Source organism: Cydia amplana, chromosome 9 (assembly GCF_948474715.1).
Source record: "Cydia amplana chromosome 9, ilCydAmpl1.1, whole genome shotgun sequence".
Lineage (NCBI taxonomy): Eukaryota > Metazoa > Arthropoda > Insecta > Lepidoptera > Tortricidae > Cydia > Cydia amplana.
This window is the reverse complement of record NC_086077.1, coordinates 11,362,051-11,376,088: the sequence shown is the minus strand read 5'-3', so window position 1 is coordinate 11,376,088 and position 14,038 is coordinate 11,362,051. Positions and strand designations below refer to the sequence as shown.

General features: G+C 38.6%; 2 protein-coding genes across 7 annotated transcripts in view; one reads left to right on the top strand and one right to left on the bottom strand.

The window, feature by feature from the left end:
• The window catches only part of LOC134651124 (nuclear pore complex protein Nup85), a 329,105-nt gene that overhangs the window by 302,441 nt on the left and 12,626 nt on the right, over positions 1-14,038 (top strand). The window lies entirely within an intron of this gene.
• Positions 1-14,038, bottom strand: part of LOC134651128 (epsin-2) — a 33,998-nt gene that overhangs the window by 15,755 nt on the left and 4,205 nt on the right. For 3 of the 6 annotated variants that reach the window (XM_063506146.1, XM_063506150.1, XM_063506148.1), the window contains exons 2-7: positions 9,279-9,334; positions 5,585-5,674; positions 4,929-5,220; positions 3,586-3,767; positions 1,939-2,132; positions 1,269-1,286 (exon numbers count right to left, since the gene is read on the bottom strand). In XM_063506146.1, coding sequence (XP_063362216.1) covers positions 1,269-1,286; positions 1,939-2,132; positions 3,586-3,767; positions 4,929-5,220; positions 5,585-5,674 — 776 coding nt within the window. In that variant the 5' untranslated portion in view covers positions 9,279-9,334. The remainder of the gene's footprint in view (positions 1-1,268; positions 1,287-1,938; positions 2,133-3,585; positions 3,768-4,928; positions 5,221-5,584; positions 5,675-9,278; positions 9,335-14,038) is intronic. The other 3 variants (XM_063506149.1, XM_063506151.1, XM_063506147.1) reach the window with 2 other exon arrangements.

Below are 14,038 nucleotides of genomic sequence, written 5' to 3'. Positions count from 1 at the left end.
ATTCCTTACATTTTATCCAAAAAAATATTGTATAGCAACTATATAGGTACATAAACGCAATATTTCACCGACAAAAACGCAATTTTCTTGTTTTGTCCGTACGACAAGATGGGCTCTCAGAGACCTTGGCGTCACGTTCATTTATCGTTTTGTTAAGGGCGTTTAGCGAGTGAAGTGCGACTGTCGGCCTTTGACTACAATTTCTGACTTTTGTGTTACTTCAATGCAATGGGTCCTATATAGACATTTGATCCTAAAAACAAACCCGATCGATTGATACCATAAATGAAAATTAGTCATGTAGCCTATTATGCAAAAATGGTGATGACTAGAGAACAAGTTGGGTCGATGGTGTAATAAAGTACCTATTTGGATCTCCAACCTATTGATCGTGTAGCCGTCGAAAGGTTATGTGCACAGGTTATTGGTTAGAATCACCTGACACAACAGGCATAGTTAGTTGCGTAAATGTTAATTCAAAATGTAATCACTAATTTATTACTGATAACTTATAGTTACATACTAGCATTTCCTAAAAGATTTAAGACAAACAAGCTTTAGATCAAGTTTTAATTTGATATAAGTATATTTTGATACAGCTAGCAGCAGAAGTTGCTAAGCGGGCGAGGTGTTCAGAATTACCATGACACGCTGTTATTCTCTTAACAATAAAGTCGCGTCAAGATCATTTTGAACACCTGGTCCGCTTAACAACTTCTGCTGCTGACTGTACAATGAATAAACAAACCGCGTTAAGATGAACGACAAAACTACGAAAATGCTGAATTAAGTTGTTAATTACTCAACCACTCGCAAATCAAACAGTTATAAGGAATTAGAAACAACCGATACACTACAATATGATAGGACAGCTTTTCTAAAAGTCTTGATATGGAATAAATTCTGTTTTCACGGAAGCACGGACTAATATTAACTCAATCAATTTGATGTTAAATCAGCGAGTAATGTGTCAAGGTAATATGCGTTGTTTAAAGTCTCTATAAAGTATTTTTTCCTTCCGAAAAACTTGAATTGTACCAAAAACAAGACTTGTATAGTCGACATAAACGTTGAGCGTAGTTAAATAAGTCAAATATTATTTTTCTTATGAGTTATTAGGTTATTACTAAAGTATTTAAAAAAATAAGTGCGCCCAAATTTCGTGTCGACTGTACTATTTTCCTGTAATGGATAGGGCAGTAAAATATTGGCTATGAAGAGAGCAAAGCTACGAAGGGAATTTGGCGATCTAGGTTATTTTTATTTACCCAATTTGAAATAAAGACCTGTAGACAAATAAAAACATTCAAACACATATTTTGGTCAATTTTGAATTATTTTGAGATCAAAATGTTAATTTTATATGTATTATGAGAAAAAAAGAATACTTATAAGTTATAAATACATAGATATATACATATAAATGCCTTCAATAATTAAGAATGCGATTTTCAAATCTACTTTATACATATTCGGGTCCATAAATCGAACGACTAACGGTACAGAGCGATGGCAATCCGTGCAGTTGTAGATCCAGTAGTATTCTGGCACGTCTAGATTTTCTAGCCTGGGGTATAGGCGCGGCCTAGGGGAAAAGGAAGGGTTAGGAAAAGGAGTAGGTACTAACTTGTACTTAAGAAAGTACGTCGATCCTAAACAAACTTGCAAACGCTCTTTCACTGAAATTGAGTAATCATTGCAGAATTTATTCATTTACAAAGGATAGCTAAATAAAAATTACTCCGAATTCACTGATCCGTTGCTTAGTGGGAGTAACAAAAAGCAAGACAATACTGTTTAATATCTGCTCTTTAACTCTTCATTCGCACTAGAAGTCGAAGAGCCAGTCTCGTACCAAATTATGGACGAAGTCACAATTGAAGTCATTGTCACCGTAAACTGGACTTTAAAAGGGTAAAAATAAAGCATATTTCTCACTGCAGATCATGTTGCGACTGGCTGATGGCGAGCTGTAACCGCACGTCGTCTGAACGCCGCCGTCGCTCCTCCCTTTCTGCTTCTTCCCTGGACATGGCCAAAGCCAACTGTAGTTGTAATTCCTCTTCGCCGGCGGTCAGGGGCCGCGCTAGCTCCGCTTCGCGACCGTGCCATTCTGCTGATTCGCTATTCAACTGTAAAAATATCACATATCAAGGGCCAGTTGCACCAACCACATTTGACAGACTGATCAACATCACTCGGTAGAGAACTATGAAAACAAAGTGACAGGCGGTTTGGTGCAACCGACCCTAAGACTCTAATCGACAGGTCACAGTTCGTGACTATCATTGACGCTCTCTGAAGAATTAGTAATGAAACGCCTTTAACGTTTCTCTAGTCAATAACCGGCAATCCATCGTGGCTTTTTGTAAAGTCCAGCTATGGCTTTACTAAAAGCAACTACCGAACAACGTCATGCCTAAGGGCACACTTCACGTTGGCGAAATTATCATTAATTCGATGGAAACCATTTTTTAAAAGATGAACCGATTAGTATCCGAGGAACATGTGGACTAAGGATGAAGAATGTCATTCATAAAGCAGGTACTATGGCCTAGTGGGGGACATGTTTAGCACTATCGCTGCTAAAAGCGCTAATTTTCTAACGAAAATGCTGTTTTGCTTTTACTTTACTTTATGTTTTAAAGAGGCGGTCACCGCAGCCGGGATGTCGTGTTTAGCGCACCACACAGACAAGACATCCTCTAGACTGAGCATAGTAACGCTACCCCCTCTGCCACTTATACGGTAGTTTTACTCCATCTTCGAGTCAATCCCGTGCTGTGATTGGTCCGTGTCTTTGAACGGACCAATCACTGCACGGGATTCGCTCACCTCGTCCCCCCGCACCCCCGTATTTTTGGCAGCATCGGTTTCATATAATAATTGCTCTAAACTCAATCTAGAGGATTCCTAGTCTATGGCCCACCATTAGTACATAATGCACTATCGCCCTGTACGAAGCCCTGCTTCGCTAAGCGAGTATACTCTGGCAAGCTTGTTTCTCAGAAGAAAAAGGTGGTAATTTTTTAAAATGTAAAACGAACGATCGATCTTTCATACAAATTTTTAATTTCGCGCCTTTTTCTACTGACAAACACACTTGACAAAGTATACAATAATTACAGGCATAATTAACTCACGTTTTCAACAGGTGGGTACTGCGGGATGGAGGGCGTGTCTAGGGCGCTAATGCTGCCAAATGCGTTCGGGCTTCGGGCGCTCTGCGAAGCGCTGCTTCCCTATCAACCTTTTATAGTTTAGTTGTTTTCAACAGACCGATACAGTGAACTGGAAGAAAAATCTAGCCATCGTTGCCAAAGGCCTTTGCGTTTTGAGCTGGTTCGCTGTCAGCCCGTTTCAACAGGCGAAGTCTAAGGGCTAGATGGAAGGATGACGCTTTACTCCCCAGTCAGCACCGTATACATATGTGGCTTGCCATAACAGAAGGGTCCTTATGCCTCAAGTCCAACAAGAATTCTGTTAGCATGATCCTTATCGCACATCGTCATGTGCTTCCTTCTATAAGGACCATTCTCTGTTGGAAAGTCACATATGTGGGTATAAATAAAATAGTTGACTTACGTTTTCAACGGGCGGGTACTGCGGGCTGGAGGGCGTGTCTAGCGCGCCGTCGCTGCCGAAGGCGCTCGCGCTCTGCGCGAAGCGCTGCTTCGCTTTCAAAGCTCTCGCACGCTCGTTCTTCAATCGCTCGTCGTCTTTCAGCAGATTCACTAGCTGTTTCGCTTTCTCGCGCACGTTTAGACCTAGAACGACAGAGATAACTTAAGGATATTAATGATTTTAATATGCGTCATAGCTATTCCTCTAAATAAGACATAAAATAATTTTATCACAATATTCACAATATCATGAGCATCATCATCATTCTGACAAAAACAACATCCAGCTTCCTTTATACGCATGACACATACGAACCTTATCATAGTAGGCATACTTAAATTAAAAGTGAAATGGGAATGAGTAACACAAGGCCACGATCCGAATATTAATGTAACTTCGTAACACTATCTGATAACTGGCCGTTTAGCTGGATGCGATTAGGGAATTCTTAATTCAAAAGGACGTATGTACTAAGCATGTGGTATGGACACAGGTCTATTTGCTTTTGAAAGCAGAGTACCTACCATGTGCGTTCACGTAATTTGCTGAAATCAGATATAGGTGACTAATACGTGAGATATGTTTCGGGGCTTAGCGTTAGGTTTGTTTGGATATAATGTTTCGGTTTGATTTACGATATGTGAATGTGTAGAAATTGTATGGCAAAACAAATAGAGTTGTTGCAAAACAACTTATGGAATTCAAATTATTTAGATGTCAGAAGTTACTGTTCGCACTGTTGTAAGAACGGTGCGTGCATCAGTTTGTGGAATTTCAGGGAAGCCCCACTCTGCCCCGACACCGACTTAGCACAGGAGCGCCGCGACAGTATCTCGCCCGCGTGATAGACTATCCGTCCCTCTCTATTAGGTACCTAATATGTACAGTTATCGAAAGACATGTAGTTTATCTCGCGGGCGATATACTGTCGGGCGCTCTTGTGCTAAACGTGCAGCGCTCGATACGCACCCCTGTCTCCACAAAAGTATTCGAATCTGCAGAATTGCCATAAAATATATCGAACGTAGTCTACGTACAGTTTCCATCAGATAAATCGCATCGAAAAATGTTGATAAGTACGCTTTGCTTATTTTTAATTTATTAAATCCATACAAAAACGCGATTACATTGTAATAAAAACACTTATCTGCCAAACTGCAGAACACCACCCCAAGTCACTCCGCCCGAAGAGAGTACCCTGTATTTTTTACCGTAACTAAGTGCCCATGTAGACCAATGTATCCACAGAGTTTAATGTTACCTGATTGTGTAGTTATACCAGACAAATTAAAAATCTTGCTTACCCTGATCCTTCCACTCCTCCATATACTGAAAATCCTTCAACGTATGTATAGCAAATATATTCTCCTTGCACTGCATCGCCACCTTCTCGCTGCCAGTCTTTATGAGGTACTCCATGAGCACCAGCGCCTTGTAGACGTGCCTCCAGTTCTTGCCGTGGTCGTTCAGCCGCTTCCATATCATCTGCATAATCTCGGTGAACGCCATCACGTTGTAGGTGAGGTCGGCGATCTCCGCCATCAGCGTGCTTGAGGGGCCCCATGGATCGTTTGATGTTGCCTCGCGCACTTTTACCTGGAGGAGATAGGGCTCATTTAGTCGATAATTAAGAATTTAACCTTTTGAACGCCATACTTCAAAAACCGCGAACCCCATAAGAACTTGAAGCTATGTGCACGACGTTATGTGAGTATTCTTTACGACTTTAGGTGTTTTCGACGTCTAAAAGATCAAAGGTAAGAAGTGAAAGTTAAAATGCAGGTAAGTGCAATAAAGTTAAAACCGATTGCTATGGCAAGATTATCTTCGTAGACTCAGGAACTCGGGAAGCTTCGTAGTCTAAATGCGGCATTCGACTTTATAATTTCTTTATTCTGTCAGTTGTATAAAATGTTAGACCAAGACCCTTAATCAGGGTCAGTAAAGTAAAGCTTCTTACCTGGGCATCGGAATAGTTGTGCGCGAGGTTTTTAATATTTCTCCTTAGGCCCGCCACGTTTACTTGCATATCGTCCCGTCCCCGGGGCATCTGAAAAACACAATACAGTTTTCAATTAAGGCTCCCAGTTCCCTAACCCTTCGCTTCTCCCCGACTTGATATCGGGTCAGCAAGGAGAATCTAAATATTATTCTAAATTAAAAAGTTGCGTACGGTCATTTTTAGGCCCCTGGGACTCCTGGGAGTCATGAGATTAATTAGTCTATGGAACTCACATTAAGTATTATTATTATCAATTCTATATTTCAGTCTCCGTTGGAATCAGGAATGGAAGCGGGATTCACGTACACATTAGAATTCAAATCACACGACAAATCAAATCGGAACGGAGATTTCCGTTGCTAATACATAGTAAAAAATAGTACCTACTTTCTACCCTAGGGAGGGAAAGCAATTTTTTCATCTGGCTTGGGCTATACAGATGCTACGCAAGTTAGCTATCTACACATGAAGAGTAAACTTTTCTAACAGGATAGATGAAAAACAAAATTGAGGCGTGATAAACGTACAGATTTCTAAGATAAAAGATATCTTATTCCACATACACACATATTCCACAATCAATTAAGCCTCAGTCTTAGTTTAACTAAATCGCCCGGCAAGATAAATTAATGACAATGCAATACTATTATTAGTACCTGGCAACCTACGTCAGTAAAATACATCGTTTAATGTGTAATGCAGTGCATATACCGATTGATTAAATACATCGTTAATACTCGCCGATAAGACTGCTTAAAGATAATGGTTTTTATATGTTGTTCAAGGCGACTTCCTTCCTTCCGCGTTAACAACCGACATCGGTAGACGCATCGCTTCGTTGTGAAGTCATGGTCACATTTAAACACATTTTTTCAATTTTTAGTATTGTAGTAGTCACGGGACTTTTAAAAGTTTAAGAAGCTAAGGTACACAAAGCAAAAGCGAAAGCAAAAGAAAGACTTAACGAAAACAAGTTACTTAATCCTAGAAAAGTTTGCTATGACCCCAAAATGGTTTACATTTTCTAATGAACTCTTTGACTAAGCTGTCATCTAACTGTTGGAATATAAATAGTCCTAGACTAGATTGGGTACAAGTAAATATATGATCTAGTCACGTTTTCAAAGGACTGGGTTCCATTCCAATGTATAAATAAACGACTAAACGTAGTATAGGTTAGGTTAGATAGTTACATACCTAATCTTGTTTGCTCAAGGCTCCTCTAATATAATCAGTAAATTTCCTTAGTGCCTTCGAAGCAGCCGAGGTGCTCAAAAATATCTGAACACGCACTCTTAACGCCTTGACAATAGAGGCTTGTTCAGGTATTTGTGAGCAGCTTGGCCGAATCTTATGGCGACTGTACACTAAACGAATATAATATAAAGTTATTGCTAGTGTCACAAGATACGGAAGGAAAACTAAAAAACGAAAACTACTAAACTCAAGATTTATTAATGGGTTTGTTACTCAAAAGGTAATTATTTTAGAGAAGGCACTACCATCATATACCTGTCCTACCTCTTGAAGGCTACTTATGCCAGAAATAAGAAACAGAAATGTGAGAATGAATTTTATGGGTTCCTTTCAGTAGTGGTTTCAACTCAACAACAGGTAAATGACAATGATGCTGCAAAGTCACGACAGCAACAATGCCGCTTCCCAGGTCAGTTCATTATCCTGTAAAGCATAATATAATCGACCTTATTCGAGGTCGACTGTTTTCTGTATCCAAACCCGCTGTGACCGATTGCGTACTCTTTGTTTTGGCATCAAGCTATCTTATCAACTGATACGCGAATTAAACAAGACGAGGGCTCTAGAGCCAGAGAGCTAGAGAGATGTATGAAAGTAGTGTTAACAATTATTATATCGATTGTCGAAATAGTTTATTTGACATAGAATTAGATCTCCGAGGAAATACTTTTCATCAATTACGGGGTTTTCACAACGTTTACCTACTTACATTAGCATACCTTCCTTACAGTAGGTATCTTCGCGAAACCTTCTAAAATGATTCAAACAAATCAACTAAGAATCTAAGACCTGAAGAGCAAGAAAAGCCGCAGACAAACCAGAGGGAAGGGGCGCTAAATACTGGACGATTTAGCACTGAAAAACACTGATTTCCGTGCGATTTTCCAACGCGCATAAACGCTGCAGATTGACACACTAATCGTATTTAGGTAATGTGTAAGAATCGCGAGATTTTCATACTACATATCATAAAACTTTGCAGTTTTCATCGCGCAAAGCCGGGGCTTGCAGCAGCGCACCGCTTTGTGTATTGTATGTATATGTGTTTGTATAACATCATTATTTTCATCTTTACCTTGACATCGATAATTGCATAGAAATATTGGAAATTTAATTGTAAACAATTTACGTTGTTGTTTGCTGCAAGTTTCTCTAAAATTGGTGGCTAACTAAGATAGGTATGATTTAAATAATTAATAGATTCCCTATAAACCATTCCATATCTCTCGTATCTTAAAATGTCTTCATTTTAGTAATAGCGTACGTTGAAGAATCCTTACATTGGACGTATGTAGACCATTAAGACTGAGAAATAATATCGTAATACTTATGGTAAAATAAAAACTGTTATGCACAATACGCCCGCTGAGTAATTAGGGCCAGATTTGTGAAACAGCTCACGGAGATGAACGCCTTGCAAAAACATGACAATTTGAATATAGGATAAAGGCAAAGCATTCGACCTTGTTATATTTATTTAAATCCATGTTCCGCAGTACAAAGAGACTATTTCGGGTTTCGGGTGTGCGTAAACAAAGACGTTTATGCGGCTAGTGACCCGCGGGACGCAGATAAAATGGACCTAATTGTTGAATTATAGCGGAAGCTTACATATTGATGCTATTACTATTGAATTGCACGCAGATAGGAGATTTACGGCCATTTCTCTAAGCAAATTTTACTACAGATGTGTGGCCGTATTGTCTACAAAACGTGCCTGCATTAGTATAATATTGTTCCACTATATTACTAATAGTTTTATGTTAATACATTACATAATTACGTTGTTAGGTCTTGGACAATGCCTTCTTATTACCATGAAAATAATTATCAGGCTTAAGTCACTTAATTGAGGTACTCAACTCATATTCTTGGATTACCTTATTGATGGCACAAAAAAATAGTGACGTTGGAGGGATGTTTGGTATTTGGAACTCTTTCTAGCAACTAAGCAGGTTTAGATAAAATTTGGCACGCATGATGTGTATGTAAAACTGGATTAAAGCATAACATTTTGAGTTCAAACATAATCTTTTACTAAAGTGCTGAAATAGGTAGTGAACGTTTGTATGGGAGTGTGATTATTGATTAACGAAACCGAAGTCACGAACATAATTATCTAGCTATGTCATAAATAAAACTAAACATAGTGTGCGTGCTAATGGTAATAATATAAAAAATGGTGTTGTGAATCGAGTCATGTTTACAATTTGTACATTAACTGACATAAAATGATAACTTTGTAAACAAATGTGTAATTGTGTATACTTAAAGAAAATAATATTCAATATAACGGTCAAACAAATGTTAAGCCAATTCTTTATAGCATCAAAAGAAGCTGGCAAAGTGCAATGTCTAAATGGATAAACGTTGAGATTCACTACTTTGGACTTACTTTTCACGGTTATTTGTTAACTCAAAAAACGCCGAAGTAACTTGGTGCCGCGATTTCTGCCAACAACATAAACATTCATACAAATTTGAATATACAACGTGCAAAACCTTTTGTTAATGAATATCAGAATAACAACATGCTGACGTCAAGTTTTTCAGTACGAAGAACAATTATAATATAAGCTCCTGTAAACAATATTTTAGGCACACAGTAAAATTTTACATATGTGGCCCCGGGACTTTTTAAGCATCGTAATTAAATTATACCGACTGTTTTTCTATATTTGTTTTACACCTCGTAGAACCAAGACTTCTCTGGTTTCGAAATGTTAGGAAATCTGAACTAGGAATTGGACTTGGTGTTCTAAAGGCTGATCTACAACCTATGTAGCGATGTTTAAAAAGTCCCCTGGCCGTACTACCATAGAGCTCATGCTACGTGTAGCATTTATCACTAGGCCAGTCCAATAAAATAACACAATAATATTACATTATGATCCGACAAGAACAAGTAAGCAAAATTTTAGTCCAACTAGACATCCGAATTTGGATTTTTATCCCTTTTAATAACAAACAAACAATAGAGTAGTTAAACTAATTAAAAGCCTGAAAAAATATTTGACGCCGCATCATAAGCACAAACCATCACATGTGTTAGTAAATAAATAAATCACTATATCACTATAATAATGTACACGCATGCTATAATTATAATTATATATATCTGAAAACTACGCACATATAGCACAAAGTATGAAGCATTTGTCATTTGTACACGAAATGTAGCGAGCCGGCAGGCTAGGGGTTACTAAGTGAAGCGGAGGCGGTTCTTAAGCTTGGTTCACACTGAACATTAGGTGCAAAAAAACTATATGGTTTGCAGTTTGCATACTCGTATGTACAGGGTGGCCAACTTAGAGGTATACAACTTTTTTTTGCCGCCATTTTATTTTGGCGGTAAATATGACAGTTATTGCATGAAAATTAGTTTGTGTAGATACGGCAAATTTATTATGGAGCGTTTTACGACGGAACAACGTGTTTTAATCATTAAAAACAATAGAAACATTAAAAATAACGTTTCCCGGTCGATTAATTTCGAGAAACGGTGACATTGACTGGCCCCCAAGATCGCCTGATTTAACAGCTCCTGACTTATTTCTGTGGGGCTATCTAAAGGGACGTGTCTATGCTAATAGGCCAACGAACCTTCAGCAATTAAAACAAAATATTCGAAACACTGTCGCTGAGATAACGCCAGAAATGTGTGAAAAAGTGATGAAAACGCGATGAAAAGGGTTCGCATCTGCCATGCTGCTAGAGGTGGACATTTGTCTGACATTATTTTCCATGTGTAATTGCTGACCCTACATATTATATTTAACAAGGAATACTTAATATTTTTTTATGTTTTATAGAATAAAATTTCAAAAATAAAGTGTATACCTCTTATTTGGCCACCCTGTATAATAAATAGACTACAAGTAAATCTGTTTTTTCACTAGCGCTCCACGCGCTGTTCTCGTAATATTTTAGCTCCCGATAGACAAGAAGACATTCATAACACAATATGTACTCCACATTAATATTTTGGTACATTTTTTTATTAAATCTAATGTAAAGGTATATTGGATTGACTTCTCACCCATAAAGAGATTTTATTTCAATTACACAAACATCCACGGTATCATATGCCAGTGATTGTCCAAACTCGTGTTTCGTATAATATTATTGCGTGATGGCTACAATAACCGTGTCAAAGTTAAAACTATTGTTCTTACACGACATCCAGTAGGAGACAATACAATAGGGTATCGTCTTGGGTCGTCCCATTCGTTTTACGTCAAGTTCTTAAATTAGTCCTATTCTGCTTTCGTCACGCATCCTACATTGAAAGCCACCGACGATTGTGACGAATGTAGAATGGGTGACGAAAGCAGAATAGGACTAATTTAAGAACTTGGCGAAAAACGAATGGGACGACCCAAGACGATACCTACAATAGGTAGCTAAAATGGTAAAGTGTGAGTGAGTTTTCTCTAATACTGAAACAATACTATAAACATCCACATTCCACAATAATTCCAATGAAAACCATGCAATTAACAAGCTATCTATGTGCATTCTTAAGGCCACACACACGCAATGGGCCAGCGCCGGCCACTCCAAGGGACGCATTTATGCGTTAGAGGGAGCAAGTGATATTGCTATCTCATTCTACCGCATGGCTGCGTCCCTTGGAGTGGCCGGCGCTGGCCCATTGTGTACAGGAGCCTTTAGCTTGCTGGGGGTTAGTTGTTATCTCATTAAAATTACTGATAAGTCGTAAAATTGTAATGAGATGAGAGCTCTTACGATCGAAGCAAAAAGCGATAAAAACCTTATAAAGTGTTGAATTATGTGAGACAAGCCTTAGAGGGGTGACTTTAACACGGTTAGTGGGTGGAAGCCTTACGCCGCACACGGCGTGCCCTGAGCGATGCCAGAGGCGAAGCTATCGTAAATATTATGTAGGAATGTTATGTGTTTTTAATTGGATATATATATTTAAATACGGTACTAATCCTCAATAAATGCGAATAAGAGAGTAAAAAATGCAAAGCAGATTACTTATTGTTAACACTAAGTTATTATCCCTGTAACGAAACCTTTTCTTCTTGTCACCTAATCACTCTATCTTTTTAGGGTTCCGTACCCAAAGGGTAAAAACGGGACCCTATTACTAAGACTCCGCGGTCCGTCCGTCCGTCCGTCCGTCCGTCTGTCACCAGGCTGTACCTCACGAACCGTTATAGCTAGACAGTTGAAATTTTCACAGATGATGTATTTCTGTTGCCGCTATAACAACAAATACTAATAATAGAATAAAATAAAGATTTAAGTGGGGCTCCCATACAACAAACGTGATTTTTGACCGAAGTTAAGCAACGTCGGGCGGGGTCAGTACTTGGATGGGTGACCGTTTTTTTGCTTGTTTTGCTCTATTTTTTGTTGATGGTGCGGAACCCTCCGTGCGCGAGTCCGACTCGCACTTGGCCGGTTTTTTTAAATACCTATCTAAAAACTAACTGGCTTCTCCAGTTTCGGAGATTCAGCGACGCAGTTTCAAAAGGAAACCGGTAATTCGGATTCAAAAAAACTATGCGCCATCTTACAATTACCTATTTATAATTTAACTGAAAGTCTGTTAGGTGCTTCATAACATTAGTAAATTTTTTTGACGACGGTGGGTCCTAAACTGAAAACGATACAAAGGGTGAATTAGTTGCTTTTAGAACCAACAACGTATACATATTATACATGCATTAGCATACAAATGGCAACAACTAGATGAGCAGTGAATCTGTTAACTGTGGTTGGTGCAACTAGCCCATAGTCTGTTTATTTACGCAAATCAGAATTGACAAATACCCACCTAGTGCGAACGTCACGCCATCGCAGCATCAGCCCTAGGTGTTACGGTTATACGGTACAGGGTTATAACCGCGAAAATTGAAGTTCGTCAATTGCGGGCATTTTTCTCTGTCACTCTAATTACGTCTTAATAAGAGTAAAAGAGAAAGATCCCCGCAATTTGCGAATTTCGGTTTTCGCGGTAGCCCCCCAGGTGCGCGAGCGCAGAGGTCGACGACCGACGACTGACAAAACGACCTAAGCGACCAAGTCCCCGATGGATACAGAGATTTATTACACAATACTATTCATCTCTGTCATAATCTGTGCTGCCAAAAGCGATGCCTACCTACCTATATTTTGACATGACAAAAGCTCGTACTATTTTCCGTTTTTCTATAGCGTTATCATTGGGTTCTTGTGAGTTATGAATTTTATTATCGCGTTCTTTTGGACTATCGTTTGTATCCTGACTAAAGGTTGCAAGCAAACGTTGCAAACGTCTGAGCGAAGGTATCAGTTTTAGCGTTTTTTTAGTTAGTACGTTCCTACGTTCGTGTGGTTCTAGTTAATATTTAAGTTAAGATTGGTTTATATTGGTTCAAATTGACAAACAGACCTAAGTGTACAACAAGGTCACGGACTACTTCCAAAATTAAGAGGTGGACCAACAGAGTGACAGTTCTTCGTAATACAATTTTATTATATTAATAATTACTCAAAATTAATTAAAAATAAAGTGAATGGCCAAAAACTAATACAGAACAGTATTACGTATTGCAGATTTGAAAAGGGATCGCAAATGAGTTTAAAAAGTAAATTGGCACGTCATTGCTTTTACGCCACCATGCGCAAGAGAGCAACCTCAGCGGCGCGGCGTGTGCGCGCCAGCGGCAGCGCCCTGCTGGCAGTCGTCGCCGACAGGCTTGACGGACCATTTATGGGACACTGGTTGTCATTGCATGCACCAGTGTCCCATAACTGGACCAAATGATGTACCTACCTAGTTAAGTTAGATTATATAATTTATTTGTTGACATTTTCATTTTCATTTTTATTTTCATTATTTTGTATTGTTCTGTTAGTATATGTATGGTTTGTTATTGTGTCGTTTAATTACTTGTGTTATGTATTGTGTGATTTGTCTCTGTGTTGTATGGGTGAAAAGCCTGAAATAAATGATATTTTATTTATTTTTTTTTTATTTTATTTATTCCAATTTCCGCATCCTCTACGGCGAATAAACAGTGACTAAATATACCTATCCGATTGCACTTTGTACTGGCGTTAGAACCATACGTCATGCTCATGTTTCACGTTATTCTTGACTTAGAAGTTTTATGTGATTTAAATACTTTGGAGTTATAA